This window comes from Cydia fagiglandana, chromosome 14 (genome assembly GCF_963556715.1).
Source record: "Cydia fagiglandana chromosome 14, ilCydFagi1.1, whole genome shotgun sequence".
NCBI lineage: Eukaryota > Metazoa > Arthropoda > Insecta > Lepidoptera > Tortricidae > Cydia > Cydia fagiglandana.
Genome location: NC_085945.1, coordinates 8,728,018 through 8,747,945, shown reverse-complemented (window position 1 = coordinate 8,747,945; position 19,928 = coordinate 8,728,018). Strand labels below are relative to the sequence as shown.

At 37.4% G+C, this 19,928-nt stretch overlaps 1 protein-coding gene and 1 long non-coding RNA gene across 6 annotated transcripts in view; one reads left to right on the top strand and one right to left on the bottom strand.

The window, feature by feature from the left end:
- Positions 1-8,100, top strand: part of LOC134670708 (brain tumor protein) — a 502,486-nt gene extending 494,386 nt beyond the window's left edge. For all 5 annotated transcript variants that reach the window (XM_063528523.1, XM_063528521.1, XM_063528524.1 and 2 more), the window contains one exon: positions 2,339-8,100. In XM_063528523.1, coding sequence (XP_063384593.1) covers positions 2,358-4,892 — 2,535 coding nt within the window. In that variant the 5' untranslated portion in view covers positions 2,339-2,357 and the 3' untranslated portion in view covers positions 4,893-8,100. The remainder of the gene's footprint in view (positions 1-2,338) is intronic.
- A 7,005-nt stretch (positions 8,101-15,105) lies between these two features.
- LOC134670716 (uncharacterized) lies at positions 15,106-15,697 on the bottom strand. The gene is made up of 2 exons (XR_010099113.1): positions 15,394-15,697; positions 15,106-15,355 (listed from the first exon to the last, which is right to left on the bottom strand). It is a non-coding gene; the product is annotated as an uncharacterized LOC134670716 (long non-coding RNA).
- Between the last annotated feature and the right edge of the window lie 4,231 nt (positions 15,698-19,928).

The window sequence follows — 19,928 nt, the reverse complement described above, 5'->3', positions numbered from 1 at the left end:
ACACAACTCGACGGTTTTGAAGCAACATCACCAAGTCAAATCTCCACATTCTGATGTTAATCCACGCGATGTCACCGTTTCCATTCCACTATATATCAGCGGGACTAAGGGCTACTCCCCGGAGAGTGCCAGCAAAATGACATACATTTTCAAGTATATCCTAACCCCGATTTCGCTATTACAAATATCCTTAATAATTCGAAATATTTTACTCGAAATCCTTCACATTGGAAAATAATCCAAGCTTGTTAAAATCTGACGAATTCAGTGAGGTTGCTGTTGATTTAAAAATATGTTTCCGTCAAACAATTTCTGAAGGATTAATCGTTCAATCTGTATCCAATTGTTAGTATTTATTGATTCTAGCGAGCTCCAAGAGTAATCAAAAACTACGTAGAGGGCCTTTTGTCTCGTGAAATTCGGATTGCAGCCGGAACCTATTTTGCCTGGGCTTTGTTCGCAACAATGTGTCTGGCTCGTCGTATATCTACCGTATCTCGATCGAGCTATACATCGGGGACAGAACTGCAACGCAACGATGGACGTCTAATTGCTCCGTGCGGGGAAACGGCTCAAACTTCGATTGTGCTCAATGCTGCTGGCAGAGTTACGGTTACGAGCGGATGCTTGTTCCCAAATAGGTTCTAAAACAGAAATTGTATGCGCTGCTAACAATATAACGACTCACGACAGTTTAACTTCAATTAAAAGGGTAGTCAAAACAACATTTAATATATTTGTATAGTAAAATAGAGGTAGGTATTGACCTATGTCGATAATAACACATTTTTATAAAGCTTTTGCAAACAACCTTAGTTTGATCAAGTCCTCTATGTAACCTAATACATAACAAATAACAATATCTACCTTCCTTGAACAAAGGCCTGTAACTGTATCCATGTAAGACTCTGACACAATAATCCCGTGTCAGGCCTGAAACATCGCCCTGCTTACAAATAAACCACTTTAATGCATGCTGCATCGCTTTGATACCTCAAAGGGAATGTAGACAACGATATAGTTACCGAATGGCGCTTGCAAATTTTATCATTAGTCGCCGAGCCAACGTGGTCATTTCGTATGCAGAAGCGCATAGGCAATGCAATCGAGCCGTCACTGTCACTGGGGACTAAGCGGCCGCTGTAATATATTGCGGATGCTGCCCGTAAATTCCCATATTACCCTAGAGCTGCACTATCGGAAATTAGAACCTGTTAGCTACCAACCTAATTAAGCACGAGTATTCCGGTATATCTCTGTACCTTTTTGTCGAGAGCAATTTTGACTACCATCTACAAAACAAGGCCATTCACCTCGCAAATATCTCCCCTTAGGTACACTTCTAAACACGGGGGAGTCAAAATAAATTTCCACCCTCACCCTAATTCGAATGAGCGCGATCCCCTTTCGATTCGCCCTATGCGTTGGCATGGCAACGGGCCCTTTGTAGGGAGTGCACCGCCGATGTAAACATTCCAGAGGCGTTCCTGAAATGCACTTTTCGGCTACCCGTCGTTATTGATGTTGCCCCCGCTCCTTCCGGCATGCCGCCTGCTCGCAAATGGCTCCAAAATATTAAGTTAAGCTTGTCTATTTATCACGTTTATGGCGCTTGTATCTACGCTACGGGTAAGGTCAGGAGATGCATTTACGTTATAGCGCTCTAAATTGATATTAGAATGTTGAAACGTGCCAATATACTTTAACGATTTTGTTCGGTCGTAGATATTGGCTCAGTACTTATTTATCACATGATGATAATGTGTATTCTGTAGGTATAAAAACTGGTTTTCTTAATAATTTAGAGATATTTGTGAACTGATGCTAGAGAAGTTAGTTATTTTTAAGATCGATTTATTAGATCTGGCATATTTGTTTTTTTTTTTTTATATATATACTATAAGTAGCTTTAGTTTTGTTTTCGAATATGGAACCTTGTCTAATTTACTATACCTAAGTTAAAAGCAAATGTTGTAAAAAGGCCTTAATATAAGGCCCCCTAAGACTCAGGAGGACATTTAGTCGACGCCAGATTTTATGAATTAATCAGGGCGCAGTTTGATTCGCCAAAATAACAGGTGTGACGTGGCTAGTCTGTGCGGAAAGAGGCGAGTCGTAAAATGTATGGGATCCAATACATTCTACGACTCTTCTCTTTCCACACAGACTCTACCATGCAAGTTTTTAGAGTAAATACGTACTACATGTTAAAGCCACGTCACGTCACTTAGAAGATTCGAAAAGGAAGACGATATTTCAAACCTAAACGAGAGCTAATAAGAGTATAATAAAACATTCTCTTTTATAATGACTAACCGTGTCTGTTCACTTGTTCCAGGGATGCCGGTTTCCTGAAGATGGCCTCACGCACCCCGTCCCTTGAGTCGCTGCCCGGTGCCAACTCGATAGGTTCGCTGGAGCGTGGCTCCTTATCGCCCCTGACCCTAAGCGGCTCGTCGCCACCCGCGAGCGACTCCGCTGTATGTGACCTTCGCGAGTTCGACGGTCTAGACACCACCTGCGCCATTTGCCGGGAAACATTCGTCGACCCGAAAGTACTCAACTGCTTCCACACCTTCTGCCGCGGCTGTTTAGAGCGCGAGCAGACGCACCCGGACAAAGTAACCTGCGTGACTTGCCGCGTGGACAGTCAGCTCCCGCCGGCTGGCGTACCCGGCCTGCTCACTAACCTCGTGATCGCCGCCGCTGTCGAGCAGGACGCCGATCTCCTCCCGTCCGCTCGCCAGACCAACTCGCCCTCGGCCCGCTGTACCGGCTGCAAATCAAAGGAATCAGACGCCGTAGCGCGTTGTGTAGACTGCGCCAATTTCCTGTGCCCAAACTGCGTAATGGCGCACCAATTCATGCACTGCTTCGAAGGCCACCGAGTGCTGGCGTTCACAGATCTGAAGGATGACAAGGGTATGCTCGGATCTACGCTCACGACGAGCGGGGATAAAACCGCATTTTGCCCACGACACAAGAATGATATTCTAAAATACTTCTGCCGCACATGCTCAGTGCCGGTGTGCAAGGAGTGCACCATCATCGAGCACCCCGCCGCTTTGCACGACTATGAGCACTTGTCCGACGCTGGGCCTAAACAATTAGAGCTCATGCAAGCCGCCGTCAACGAAGCCAAGACCCGCGCCACTGAGATCAGACACGTCGTCAAGACTGTCGAACACGCTGCTGGCAAACTACAAGTCCAGTACCACAAAGCTCAAAACGAAATTAATGATACGTTCCAATTCTACCGTTCTATGCTAGAAGAGCGCAAACAGGAACTGCTTAAAGAACTCGAAAGCGTATTCTCAACGAAACAGATCGCGTTGACGGTTGTAGGCCAGAAAGCTCAAGAGACTGTCGACAAAATTTATCAAACTTGCGACTTCGTAGAGCGGCTAACAAAATGCGCCAATTTAGCTGAAATATTAATGTTCAGGAAGTTATTAGATAATAAACTGCAGACCTTGATGCAAACGAACCCAGAACAAAGCATGCAAACAGCATCTGAACTCGAATTTGTGTCGAACTATCAGGCAATACAAGTTGGAGTACGAAACACATTTGGATATGTCCGCTCGAACCCCGAAAATGTAGGGCCCACCAAGCAACCGCCTATTGCCCGTCCTACGAACGGCTCACTTTTGAATGGGGGCTCATCGTCTAGCAGCAGTAGCGTCAACGGAAGTTCCGGAAGCTTAAACGGTGGTATCCACCTCCCGACTGGACTCAACGGCGTTTTAGACCGTCCTTACAGCAATGGCCTTCTTGGACCTACTAGCCAGTCTACGTCACCTTTCGAATCCAACATCATCTCCAAGAGATTTAATAATGGCGCGAGTCTTGGACCATTCTCTACCGCTATTGGAGACATCAACTTGAATGGAATTAATCCCTATGAAAAATGGTCAAATGGTGGATGCGACTCGCTCTTTCCTCCCACCAATAATGACCCTTACTCACTCACCACTGCCGCACACAATGATCCTATATTAGATCTGACGAACAAGTTAATTTCTACTGCCATTTTCCCACCGAAATCCCAAATTAAACGACAAAAGATGATTTATCACTGCAAATTCGGAGAGTTCGGAGTTATGGAGGGTCAGTTCACGGAGCCCAGTGGCGTCGCTGTCAATGCTCAAAACGACATCATCGTCGCCGACACCAACAACCATCGCATCCAGATTTTCGACAAGGAAGGCCGCTTCAAATTCCAATTTGGAGAATGTGGCAAACGCGACGGGCAACTACTATACCCTAACAGAGTTGCCGTGGTGCGCACATCTGGCGACATTATCGTCACTGAGAGGTCCCCCACACACCAAATACAGATCTACAATCAGTATGGGCAATTTGTGCGTAAATTTGGCGCCAACATTCTGCAGCACCCTCGCGGCGTTACCGTCGACAACAAGGGCCGTATTGTGGTCGTAGAATGCAAAGTGATGCGCGTCATAATCTTTGACCAAGTGGGCAACGTACTCCAGAAATTCGGCTGCTCCAAGCATTTAGAGTTCCCCAACGGAGTAGTAGTTAACGACAAGCAGGAGATATTCATTAGCGACAACCGCGCGCATTGTGTCAAGGTGTTTAACTATGAGGGGATCTATCTGCGCCAGATAGGAGGCGAAGGCGTGACTAACTACCCGATAGGTGTAGGAATTAACGCCGCCGGCGAGATCCTGATCGCGGACAATCACAACAACTTCAACTTGACGATCTTTACTCAGGACGGGCAACTGGTGTCCGCTCTTGAAAGCAAGGTGAAGCACGCGCAGTGCTTCGACGTGGCCTTGATGGACGACGGCTCCGTCGTTCTCGCCAGCAAGGACTACCGGCTCTATATCTATCGCTACGTGCAAGTGCCGCCTATAGGTATGTGAGCCCCCCGCTCTGATCACATCAGATCGGATTGACCGATGAACTATAAGCCAAAAAACCATTTGTTGAATCGCAAATAACTTGCAAGTGAACGGATCGGCCAGATGAGTCAATTTTTGAATAGTTGCATGTGACAATTTTGATGTGAATTAATGGTACTTGATAGTTTTTGTAAGTGCAAGTGCTGCGGCTGTCTCGATGTGATCAATTCAACTAACGATGGGAATTCTTAAAATAGTTTTTGGCATAAAATCTCTGTATGTATTATTTCGGAACTGTAATGAGATTAGTCATAGTATTGACATTGTTATTCGAGTACCTATTTAAAGGATGGAGATTATTCCGTTGAATCGATCCAAGCATAACGAACGGTGTTCTCGACCCTATCATTTTTTGATCTATTGAATAATATTTTTTCATATCCCACATCGTTAAATTAGGGATGAATATTAAGGGCATTTGTATTATTTAGCCCATTTGTTGGACCAATATTTTAACTATTATTACTTAACAAATTGTTAGGCGTTAAGCGTGTGATTTTATCGTAATAAGAGAGCATCGAGCGGTATTGTTGTTAGTTGTAAGATATTCTTCGGCACAATGGCACTTCCTGTTTTTGATTAGCACTTATTCTGTGTCGATGGAAATATGATTATGAAACTAAGTAAGAAGTTGTTACATTATTATTAGGTAAGTGTTAAATTGATTGAGCTAATGTGGACAATCATTAGTTACTACCTTCTTGATGTAGTTACAAAATTTAGGGAAAGTGATGGTAGGGGTTTTATCAATGACAAAGTTGACTGCGGCGTTCCTTGGACACTATGTTAACTCGAGCAATGCTACAGGTCCTTTCCTTATGTCGTTCTACATATGTGGAACGGAAAGTTTTGATGCCACAAAACTGTGACTGATCGAAAATGTTTTATAGACCTCAGCTCAGTTCCGAATTAGATACGCCACTCCTCTTCCAACATGAACCTTGAGTATTATAAAGCATTTTAGATTATGATGTTAATAAGTTATGAATGAAATGGCTGTAGTTTCTTTATATTTGTTGGAAGACTTCTGTCCCGACCGATGTCAGTACCGCCTAGTCACTGAGAGCCCACGGACCTGAAATTCATGTTTTCGTTGTTTTAAAGATAAGTAACATTTGGTTGATAATAATATTGTTCGTTTTTATACAAATCTAGTAATTGAATATGTTTTTAGTAATTGGACACGGTAGTAACTAGTAGAGCACTTTAGGAAATGGTCGTCTCGCTAGACTTTTTTTAAATAATTATAATTTTTGAGATTTCGATACGCGTGTAACTAGCGTTTCACTACTTACTGGAGTATTATAGCTCACTCGGTATACAAATAAAATAACTATGCAATTTGTTATTCTGGTAAGATATTTTTTTATGTGGAAACAACTTTATTTTTGTAGCAGTAGTATTATACGGTGCATGTGTAACGTTTACTTTTTTGTATTTTATGAATATTATACTATTATTTTTTACTTCATTACCGTGTGTGAGTGTGTTAGCAGAATTATTTTAGTTTGATTTCAATAGTTTTGGTTTTCTTAGTGAATAATCGTTTTTAGTTATTTTTAATCGCTGAATCTATGACAAGTGAAGAGATCTGATTCGATCCGTCTATTACGGTCGGTGGATCTATTTCTTAATTTTTGATCTGCATTAGTATATTGCTTAGGTTATGATGAGTTCGGTGATATTCCAATGTTCTACAGTTAATCTGTTTAATGATTGAAGGCGCGTCGCGAGGGCTCGGGTCGTGGCCTCGCCTACCTGCAACACATGTGCCATACAACTTTGTTGTGATTTAATAAATAATATTTAGTATCGTTTGTAAATATGTACCATACAACTTTGACTACGGAATCTAATTATAAGCCTCCGATGAACTCGATCGTACATCTTACTCGTTAGTGCAATTGTGTTTCGATTATTATGAACTGAGTATTTAGTCGCTACATTTGGTTCGCATTTTATTTTAATTCATTTTATCTTTTGCACATTTGCACTATCGTTAGCATTCTGAAACAGCAGATTTTCTTTATGCTTCTTTTTTTTTTCAAAAATTGCGACCCACGCACGTACTGCCAATCACGACGCGTCTTCGATTCAATAGTAAAATTTCGTTTTTAAATTTGGATACTCACTAGATTAGGTGAAGTAGAATTTATTTTCAGATCTCTAGAGTCGAAATTTCAGTGATGAGTCACCAATGATTTAATGTAGGCTGCCCTGTTCCTAGTAAATTATTACCATTCCTAAGATCGGACGTTAATATTGTATTTCACTTAATCTACTGAATCGAGTTGAGTGAAGGTCTATTGATTGCGATTTTAGCTGCCGTAGCCTGCTTCATCTCACTCCATTTTGATGAATTGTTCCAACATACTTCATTTCATTCCAATGTGTCATCTGATAAAATCTATAGTTGCTTTACCAACCTTGACCGATTATTTTAGTTTATAATACTATGCACAATTCATCTAAATGAACTGAGGTTACGCGAAACAAGGTGAATACAATCATTTAGACTTTGCAAAAGTTTCATTCGTAAAAATTACGCCATCATTGTATACAAACAAAAAAATATCCGATCCATCTACAATATCTACATCATGTAATCCTGTCGTAATGTTTACGAATGACTTCAGTAACTACATACGCTTCTACTTAATTGAGATCGTTACAACGTATTATATTTATATTAAGTATAGAATAGTATCAAAATTTTATCGTAAGATTTGCAAATTATGACAACTACACCTACACCTTCAATGTAAAGCAGTGTAATCCTTTCGAACATTTTTTTTAATTATGACGGTAATGAGTTATTTTATTTTTAACCTAATATGGTATTTTAAGTTATGCCTATTGAATTATTATTACAAGTTTCGTTCACATTTACCTTTTTGTGTTTTTGCATAATATAAGTTAAAAAAAATGATTTTCTGTACGAATAACATTTCATTCTTAAAATTGCATTTCTAAAGCTTGAGGACTGATTAAAAATTGAAATATGTTTTGTCTTTAAATATATTTTGTCGATGTTTGTTGTTATAATTATTATATTTTTTTAATTATTTGTATAAACAATTGTTCTTTAAATTAATGTACATCGTTTTGTTTTGAATTATTTTTGTTGTATAATTGCTTTTTTAATAATACCAATTCATTGCAGTTTTAATGTGTGTTTTATTTTGATTTTGCCCGAGTAGTGCTTCAGTAGTGTTCCTATTCTTGGTCGCAGTTACTTTAGTTGTAGCTAAATTAGCTGCGACCGATTAGAAAAAAAAGCATGTTTGTGCTAATTAATCTACCTATCTGCTATATTTCATAGAAGAAAATAAAACAATTTATCCTAGATGTTTCCTCTGATTTTTATGATAATGCTAGTAAAATAAACACATTTAAACAATGTCTAAAATAACCCTGCACTACTTCTATTTTTCACTACTTACAACAATATTTGAATTATTGCACCTCTATGTTATGCTGTGGTAACGACAGTTGCTACTTACGCCAATATTTTTAATATCTTTGTTTAAACACCTAATAGTTTTACGTCAAATCGATTTTTTAGCACAAACGTTTTGGTTTATTTTACAAAACTAACTTTTCACAAATAATATTTATGTGTTCCATATTGGCAACGAAATATTTCGAGTTTTGTAAAATTGAACCAGATGGTGTGGTGATAGGACCGTGTGCGTGTGTGTTTGATCGTGTGTGTGCATTTGATAAGTATTACCTACTTTCAAACAGTTGGTGTTGGGGAACAAGCGTTGGCATGAGATTCGTAAGTATTGCTTTAGTATTAAGTACCTACGTTACACATTTATTTAGAACATTCACAAAGCGGCCAAAGTACTGCAATGGAAATAAATACAAACTATTGCGTCTTACTATTATTTATATTTAATAATAATCGTGTGTTTCAAATGACGTGTAGCTATTTATACTTTTTTTTTATTTAAGCAACTCATCTTGACAATAAAAATAAACGCAATTTTTAGTCATTTGAAAATTGAAGCGTCCATGGATTTGTATTTATTTAACATTGCGTATAAGTCATGACTTGACACTATGGCCCAAAGACATTCCAGCTTTAGATACCTTTGGAGCACAAACTTAAGTAGATATTTTAAATTTTATAGCCAAACAACAATAAGGTGTGCGTGGAGATTTAGTTTTTCTTGGATTCAAAACGGAGTTAGCAACACTGTCTTTATTGGACAATGAGACTCCAAACTAAATATTTACGTAATAAAATTATAGTCACGTGACTTTCTCCTCTTCTTTCTCTTGTCATGTGAGAAAATTGATCATGTGAGAAAGGCAGAATGACGGGACTCGCACGTTATAGTTACTTACTTTTTTCAGTACTAGAGCATAGTTTCCTGTAGTACCTATTTATTCACTTACTAGTTTTTTTTCCTTTATATGTTACTTTATATTATCTCATCACAATTGGCAAACTAAATATTTCGTTTGAGTAGATGTAACCAAAAGAAAGATGCTAATTGATGTTCAAACGAGAAACTTTGTTACTATTGCTATATTATTTATGCAGAAAGGAACAATTATTTAAGGTCTTAGCTACTTTTGTACTTAGTGTAGAAGCACATGTATCTAATTTGTCATGTAATGGTTGGTAGTCAAAGTATTGTCTACATATTTAGTTTGCCAACTCGATTTTAACCAAGCTTCTCAGTGAATTGGGCGGTACGACATAATTGTTCACAGAACTCGAGTAAAAATACATATTCTTATGATTATAGGCTATAATCTTCGTGATAAGAACGATTTGTACTACTTAACATAAGTCTTAACTTTGTAACCCGAATAAGCTTTACTTTTCCACTTACTAGACTTACCTGATTTGGATTCTTGGATGCCCTTCAGCACCTGCTTTTTAATGAAAAGCGCTAACCAAAACCACTATTTCCAAGTCAATTACTCTAGGGAACATTTTACTACTAACTTTAGCACCTATTAGATAAACGTAAGCACTAACTAGGCTTACTCAATTGTTTATAATTTTATACTCAGCAGATTTCTTAAGGTTAAAATTTAAGATACAATAAAACCATTATTTGGTCCAGTTTATTTTTCATCAAACTTTATATTGTATACATTTCCTTAATTAATAGTCAGTGTACAAATATCACATTCATTACAATCATTTGTAACATTTATTGCACTGATACGAGTATTACAAAGTAAATTAACTCTGCTGCTTTTAACTTTAAAATTTACTAAATACAATTTAACCGCTTTGAAGTCATGAATCTAAAATGCATTAAAATTTTCCAAAAGTCTTCGTGCTCATTGATGAAATTTCAAGCTTATAGCTACTTCGTCCCATCATCACCCAGAAAAATTATTTCCGATATCAACATCACGATTGCCAGGAAGTGTGTAGAAAATAATGTAAATATGTTAGATAATGTCATTCTTAGGATTAGTGGTAGAGTAAGGGAGCCGGGCACAGAACAAGAGTAAAGGTAAACAGCAGAATGAAGGACGCTAAGAATTAAAGTGTGTATTTTTTTATGAATAACGAGTCAACGATAGGTCGCTAATTAATAAGATGTTATTTAGGATTGTTGTTAGGGACATACTTTAGCGAGACATTGAATTTGTTGTTGGGGCGACAGTTCGGCCTCCAGGTTCGACTAAGGGTCTACCGTAACCATATCCGTAGGCGTATACTCTTAACATTGTTTGGAATCGATACTTTTGTGGCAGTTAATAAATACACCTGTTAATGTATTCATCAAGGTAGAAATATTGTAGCGATGTTAGCTTGTCAGATTGTATGTGGTTGACGGTTTGGTCATTATTAAGTATATTACGTAGAGCGTCGTTGAATTTGATAGAACTTAACGGTACGTTGATATGTATTATGCAAAGTTTGTAAATATCATTGTCGCTTCTACTGTCGCGTACTCTCGTATGCGTAAGCTCAGGAATTGCATTCATTTTCTTATTAAATTGTCATTGTATTTGAATAATTGTAATATTTAAACACCGCTTTTAAGGAATATTGTGATTTATACGGCGGTGTTGTATCATTGTTGAATTCCATTTCGCTAATTGAATATTTTAGTGAATTGCACAGAACGTTGGTATTTCACTTGATTTTTGGAGTATTTTTTCTTGAAAGAATGTATTCAATGATTTTACTGAAATCGATGACTGACGTTGTTTTAAAGTGAATGAAAGTAAATTCATTACAAGGTGCGGGGTGGGGACGCGGCCGTGGACGGTCCCGACGGGCAATATTCGAGTCCGCGGCTCTCCTCGTCCGGACACTCATGTCAAAAATGTGATTGTTGTAAGTTAAGGAGAAATTTACAAAGCACACACGAGCACAAACCATCCATCCTCAGAGAAAACTACGCTGTTTTAACTCGCGTTTGAATTTTATGATACATTTTATTGTAAAAAATATTTTACTATCGCTTAAGTTAGTTGAAACGTTTGCATATAATAGTATTTATTTTCTCAAGAGGAAAGAAATTTTTTTAGTGGCAAAGTTTTGAGAGTTCGTGGATAATATGATATGGATTCTATCATGATATTGATAGTATATTTAAATATAGGCGTACATTTTATGGTTCTATGCGTTTCGTTGCCCCTTCTTCTGCCATAGAGATCGATGATGATGATAACAGATAGTAGTTGTCAGATGTCACATTCTGAACGAAAAAGACGGCCAATGGAAATGGTCACCATCGATTTCGATGTTTTTATGACGTGTTAGATATATTTACTACTATTGTAAGATGTGTGATTTTAGTTAAGAAATAATAATTTTTGTACTGGAAAGATTCCAAATGAAACTGCATAGAAAAATTATGGTGTAGCTAATGACATATCAAGTAACGTTTTATTATTAATCGAATGGAGTGAGGATGAGGACCTGAACGGTTAGTGAAGTATATACGAGAAATTGAAGTTTTTGTTTGATATTATTATGGACAATACTACTCAGTTTTGGATTACGCATGTTAAAATAATAAAAGGTTTAATAGGAAATAGTCCCCGCCGTCGGGACGCACATATCTTCCACTTAGTGGTGACATTTGAAAATTAAAAGAAACTAATAGCACAAGATACCGTTTTCGTTAAGGACTGATGAAGTATTGGTGGGGCGAGGCGAGCAAGGATTTTGGAATCTTTCTTAACGGAGCTAGTCGCCAAAGATAAATGCTTTTAGATAATTAAATGTAACTGTGTATGCACGTAAGTTTTAACCTAAATTAGTTATATGATGCTTAAATTGTCCACACACAAATCGATTTTACACATTTAATTAATGCCATCCTGCCAGTTGTAAGGAGAACACAATGCTTATGATGAGTAAAGTAAATTATATCCTACTTAGTGTATGGAGTAGTGTGTATTTTTAGATATCGCATTGTCTATGTTAGTTTAGTGATTAAGGCACATCTTGAGCTTCGAACCGTGTGAGTCTGGCACCAATATTTTTTATGGATCTAGTAATAACAGTCTTCAAGCCATGCTATCCCGGTAATGTAGTCAGGAATATTCTTAAGAAGCAAGCGCTCGGTTCTAACTTTTCCACGAGAAAAGTGCTTTTGCACTACTTAATTTTAAATGTAACACGCGATTTCGCTTCATACTCGAATCAGACTTGCTAATCAAGCCAACGTATGGTTATGTATCGCATGCACTGCACTGAACACTGTAAATAAGGCCAGTCATTAGTATTTAATGACATCTAATAACTTAAATGTTAAATTCAGTCTTAACTTTAATCTACTGAAACACCATTTTGCGCCGTGGCCTTAAATACGAAGGAATGTGTTATCCTTTTATTAAAAAGACATTTGAATTTTGTACAGATTAAAAATTTCACATTTCAATATGAAGCATTATCAAACTGTTTAATGTAAGTGCTATATCTTAACTTGTATGGTAACCTTCGTCTAGGCTAGATGTTGGTAGAGTAGGATCGCTATATCTACATCCTATGTCTTAACTTAATGATAATTGTTGATTTCAATATTTCGATTCGTGCATATCCCCATTTAACACGTTTGATACTTGTTACCTACTCATTAGTTACTTTGAGACTGTTCAAGATGTAACTCTATCGAGTTTTCTCTAAGGGAAAGGGCTGTTTCAGCAGATATTTTTGATACTTTGAGGATAATCGAAGGGAAACAATCGCGAATTGTAGATAAAGGATTGTTGGGGGGTACTGCGGTCGGCCGGGGGTTGGGGGAGACGGGAGGGGAGGGCAGTCTGCGCCGGCGACTGTTACTTCACATCTATACATTGTAAGCGTGAAATGTTACTGTAACGAAAAAACAATGTTGTTCTAATAAGATATGCGATGATTTCGCTGATAACTTGTTGTTTTTCATAGGTATTCATAAAATTTCCTTTATTTTTTGTACTCTTTAGTAATAAGATTAATATTAAAATGAAAACTATTCAATGTTGATTACTCTAAAACCAATAATGTATGTGTTAAGTATGGTGTAAACTAGTTTCCCCGAGAGCCTTACTAGTGGAGAAGAAGCCTTTTCCTTAGACAGTTAAAATTTCCCTTTCCCATTTTATTGTAGTGATGTACGGTGGTGTGGCAGCGAGTACATACGCAGGCCATGTAGTATAATCAGACAGACAGATCGTCTACACTAATATTATCTACTTTTTATACTTATCTCCCTCAAATAGCTCTTGACACACTTCCACTATTTATATAAAAGTACCACACAACCTCACCTCAAATTCCGAAGTTATAGTTCTGGCCTAGCAATGGTTTAAGGTAACTTTAAGGGTTCATCATTTCTTAGTTAGATGGTATGACTCAATTTTAAGACTGATCACAGAAAAAGAAAAGAGAAAAAAAAAAGAAAAATCCTGGATATTTGTTTTTATCGGTTAGGTAAGCTTCAGTTTGCTTCGATACTGGGGTAGTCTACAAGCCGAAGGGGTAGGTATTGTATTATGTAATTGATTAGCCAAATTTGTATGAGGTCTGCTGGTGGACTACCTGAGTGATGTTACATTATCTATGTATTTTCATCTTCTGTCGACTTCTCTGTCTCCTATTAAGACGATGAATCAAAGCGATAAAAGATTGGAAAAATCCGCGGTAAGGATAATGATAACATTGATAACTGTGCACAGACAACTGATTGTCATTGCCGTTCGGAGTCCAAGAATACTTTGCGGCTATCAGCGGAGTCACCACTAAATGTATCTTAACACCTAAGTGACAGCCACCAGTATTTTCTTTGATTCCGAGTGTGTGACTACAGTTACCTATGCTGCAGCAAAGTCAACCGTTTGATTGACGGGATACTGAACAAAAATACTATTTGTTGCCAAAGTGTTGTTAGGGATACATGTAGTTATAAAAAACGGTTGTCACATGCATAATTAAGATGTTCTTGGGTGGTTTGAAATTAAGGAGAGAAGTTGAAAAATATTTCCAATGATATATTTTTTCATAATGAACTTGAATGCTAATCGGTACATTAAGGTTTATAACTGTGTAGGATTTAAACTAAACGTGTGGTATTCATCATTGCCACGGATCACTCTTGCTTCTTTGATTTTTCTCTGGATCAGCTAGCGTTTGCTCAGTTCTCGGCGACAAAGCAGTTTGATCGTGGCAAATGATTTAGTTGTTAGTGTTCATGTTTTAGATCGTGTCGACAGTCCTCGAACTGACCTACCTTACCTACTACACTCCGCCTATTGCACATCCATGTATACCCACCTCACGGTTCCTTTCCGCACTTCTGTTATACGCACCCATGTTATCCCTTGTGAGTGGTTTTTTATTTGTTAAATTCGGATTTCTGACTTCTGCTGTTTGTCTATCTTCGTCTTGGACCTGCAAAAACCAGCTTGATATTTAACTGTTGTTATATGTTTCTTGAATCTTGTGAAATAAGCACCGATATATCCAAGAGATTTTATGAAAAGTGAAGTTACGAGTATTTTGCCGGAATTACTTACCTATAGAATCCCTCCGCATTATTTTATTTATTCTAATACGAGTACATACTATGATCATTTTGTCAATATAAACTGTGCGTAGACCAAATAATAAAGAACAGAACACATGAATCGTCTTCCTCTATTGTTGAATATTGTGAAGACTTTCCAAATCGCGTGATAGACACGCAGAAGTCACAATCTCAAATTCTGTAGGAGATAATATTTATTTGTATTTTTGCTTACTCGAAGCTAGTCAACTTCAGGTTAGGTTAGCTACTAAGTTACTTCTTAGTTTCACGAGCTGCGTTGGATAAGTTTCGTGGTTTAATTTCTTTTCACGGAGTCTTCGAGATACTTCTTTTCTCTAGTCACTGTCGGCCCTGCCGCCATTTTACCTCGTTGTTAGGTTTCCATTCTGATGCTCGTTTCCGAAACATGTGTTGTTTGGTTTCCTCTCTGATGCTCGTTTCCGAAACATATGTGTGTCTACGGGAAATATGTAGAATCTGTGTTAGTTGATGGTTGTCGAATATAGCTGAGTGTTTTGTTTATAACCTTTACGGAGAGTCTTCGTAAAATTATGTTCAACGACAATGCGTTTTTCACTATCCCTTGTTTTTCGTGTGAACCAGCGAGTTTTGTGTTTTTGATAATTTTATTATGTTCATATTTAAGATCGACTGTATGTAATCTATCTAATTTGTTTCTAATATTATAACCGAAAAAGTTGTCAAAGTCTTATGTTTTCCAATTAATATTTATAATCTGAACATTCCAATTTTTAAGGGTTTTAAAAATAATAAGACTTTGTTATTGGTTGATTTGTCTTCGAATGCGAACTGAACTGTGTGGGTTGAACAACTTTCTACTAATTATAATGGTTCATAGATCGTTTATAATGTATCCATGGATCATTCAGGCGCATTGGTGGGCCGCGTTTACATTCGCGCCAAGTGAGTAGCGTCATCTCCTTCTCTCCAACCTGAAATGACAGAAACAAATGTAACACTCGTTCGGCGCGGATGACTCGCGCCTTCAAATACTCATACATACATACTTGTTATTCAGGTCATAATTAAGTTAGCTCTTAAGAATTGATAAATAATATCTGATGATAAATTTACTCGTATGTTGTATTAAAATGATGAACACGAAATAAAGAAACTGGTTTGAAATGTGCGTTTTATTTTTACTCGTCCTAATTTTAGAGTCGGACCAAAAAAGTCTTATTTATACGTCATAATTTCATAGAAGTTTGACGTTTAAAATAACACTTGCCCTGCGTGGGCTATCAAATCCGCTGCAGACTATTCTTGGTCTGACTCTATTATCTCCTAACCCCCTTATTCATAAACGCGCTACAAGCCTCAATTAGCTAATAATCGTTTGTCTTTATCTGACATTTTGACTTATGTATTTGTAAGAAAGGGTAAAACATAATTTAACTAAATCAGGCCCCTAAAGTTTTATTAATAAGGGGGTAAGTGTGTTGGTAGAGTCAGTAATTAAAATGACACGTACCTACTTTATGAATGAATTCCATATACATATGTCCATGCAATTTAGCAGTTCGCTGTTCCTACCTTGTCACAAGAAAAGTATAATTCTACGGGGTTGGTCTCGGACTGTCTAGAACACAAAATGACTAGTGTAATATTTTGCCTATATCCCTTTCAGTCTACATCGCAAACGGTCTAGAACACAAAATGACTACAATTATTTAGACCTTTATTTACCTACATTTCGTCGGTTTATCTTTACGTTAGCGATGTCGACGGAGCCCCGCTGCCGCGGGGCTCCTATTTCTGTGCGGTTTGGCCTTCGGCCATTAAAAGCTAACTAACGAACCTAACCTACCTATATGTGGTCATTTTGTGTTCTAGACCGTTTGCGATATAGACTAAAAGAGATATAGGCAAAATATTACACTAGTCATTTTGTGTTCTAGACAGTCCGAGATCAAAGCATTCTATGGAACTTGCTAATCATAATTATATACAAACCGCCATATTGAAATTGTCAAAGAATGATGAATTTACTAGTGACTTTTGTTTACATAGTTAGCAAGTTCCATAGAATGACACTTTAGTGTGACACAATCGATCTCTTAGTATTTTGTCGCTTGTATGATAAAGAACTACAATGAATTTACATCGATTTTTAACACTGACTACCACACAAAGTTGATACATATTAGTTTCATTTGCAAATACTTACCTATACAGGGTATTTATTTAGTCACTTGCAATAATTTACGGGCTGAATATGTAGGTCAAACACTCATACTGACCAACTTTTTCTATCGGACCAACCCCGAAATCGCATAAAATAATAAAAAAAATAATTTAAATATTAAGGTCCGACAGCCTATATGAAACAGCCAATTTTTTTTCGTGATTTCGGGGTTGGTTCCTTAGTAAAAGTTAGTCAGTAATCACTATGACCAGGGAATGCAATAACCGGCCAAACTTCATAACCGGTTTCGGTTACGGTTATGCCCGAAAAATAACCGAATATCGGTTATAATCGGTTACGGTTATTTTCGACGAAAAAATATAAATTTACAATGAAGTAATTAAAAAAATACAAAAATCTTGAATGAATTAATGAATGATTGAATGAATGAACACACCATAAATTATTGCAGATAACTAAATGAACACCCTTTCCCTCTTATAATACAACTATATATAGTCAGGAACTTATTCTCCTAAACATTTGCCCGCCTACTTATTTCTGATGTTGACTGTACATTCAATGAATATGTACAGTCAACTGTAAACATATGGGTGTAGCCAACTTATTAAAAAAAATATGTCCCATAGTTCTTAATTCGTTGACATAAGAGCTATGGGATATATTTTTGAGATGATGTGTGCACCCATATTTTTGCAGTTGACTGTACCTACATACATTCTGTTTATGTAAACATTTTTTTCTGCATGTTTGAAGTTACGAAATGATTATGTGCAAACTGTTTGGCCCAAAGGTTAACTGGTAGAGAATGCCTTCTGGCATTAAGTTCGCCTTTTGTACAATTTTTTACTGTGCAATAAAGTTTAAATAAATAAATAAATAAAATAAACAGCAACAGATTATGTACAGTCGCCATCAGATATATCGGAGCGGCCAAGGTGCACACAATCATCTGAACACACCTCTATTGTCAGGGCGTTAGAGTGCGTGTTCAGATATTGTGAACACCTTGGCCGCTCCGATATATCTGTTAGCGACTGTACATTCAACAGTTAGGAGTAACTGTACATCGGTGGACCTTATTACAAAAGGCATAAGGTCCACCGACGTACAGTTAACAGTGTGGGCGATGGTACTTCCTGTAATCCTATGAGCAAATAGACACAATCAAGCCGAAGCCTCATTCATTCAGGAAGTGCCTTTGAAGCTGATTTGAATAGTACAAACACATTGCGTATGGTCGGAACGCAAAATTATTATAATTTTAAAGACTAAGTCTCCAGAAATTATGTCAGCAGGATAAAAAGTATACAGGGTAAGTACCTCGCCGCAAAAAAATAAAAAGATATGGTTGCCTACTTTGCATGAGTGATGTTAAGCTTCTGTCACGAAAACAAAATATGTCGATATTCTTAAACTATCAGAAATCAATACGATTACGGTAATTTATACAGGGTGTCCCATAAAAATATGTCGGCAAAGATTTGGATTGCGCTTATTTATCAAAGCTAAAAGACAATATTTTGAGGATAGTATGTATTATTGTAGTTTGAATATTCAATAACGTTCGTAAAAGACATATAAGTAAGTAAGAACCAAATATTCCTAAAAATTATTTGCCAACGTATTCTTGGGCCAGCCTGTAGTTCTTCTTCCTCGCGTTATCCCGGCATTTTGCCACGGCTCACATAGGAGCCTGGGGTCCGCTTGACAACTAATCCCATGATTTGACGTAGGCACCAGTTTTTACGGAAGCGACTGCCATCTGACCTTCCAACCCAGAGGGGAAACTAGGCCTTATTGGGATTAGTTCGGTTTCCACACGATGTTTTCCTTCACCGAAAAGCGACTGGTAAATATCAAATGATATTTCGTACATAAGTTCCGAAAAACTCATTGGTACGAGCCGGGGTTTGAACCCGCGACCTCCGGATTGCAAGTCGCACGTCGCACGCTCTTACCGCTAGGCCACCAGCGCTTCACCTACTTGAATTGGGCCAGCCTGTAGTACCTATAGGATAAATATTCTAAAGTACCGCTGCTAATTTTGTAAAGCCTGATTCGCCTCGACAAAACTTGTTACACACTTGATATTACTACCTACATAGGCGACTAAACTAAATGTAGGTACTTTCCTCTAGCTTGTTTAGCAGTGTTATCAACTAGAAAGTTTTTGCAATTCCCAAGTTTTTGACTATCAAAAACAACTTTAAGTAAAGTCCTTTAAGAATATTTTTTGATAAGAAGTAAATTATTCCTTAAAGAAAATTTCCCATAATTCACTAGAAGGTAGACCGCGGGAATGTTTTTGAGTGCCTTTTTTAGAAGACAGTGCCAAGAACTACGTTAAGGACGTGCAGACGTCGAGCCAGAGGAATTACTTAAGTAAGTAATTATGTCAGTAAGTATCTACTATAACTTTTCACGGTTTACCAATATCATCTAAGCTCTGAGTTCAACCCTAAAATTAAGAAACACTTTACATAATTGTCATGTACAGTCACCTGCAATAATATGTTACTCTTGGAAGGCGGCAAAAATATGTGACTCGTTCTTATGGCTCTACAAATAAGATCGTGTCGGATATTTTTGCGGCCTTAGTTGTGTAAGATATTATTGCAGGTGACTGTATATATCGTACACTTATTAAAAATGAATTCTTCAAATGCTAATACTCCGTGAATTCTCAAAAAAAGCTCCCTCATTAATGTACGTTGTAAAAACGAATCTATTGATAACTACTCAAGTTTTGACCTTAATACAATAGGTACATACTTTACGTGCAAACATACCTACAAATGTTTTATTAAACACACGAAATAAGTAACA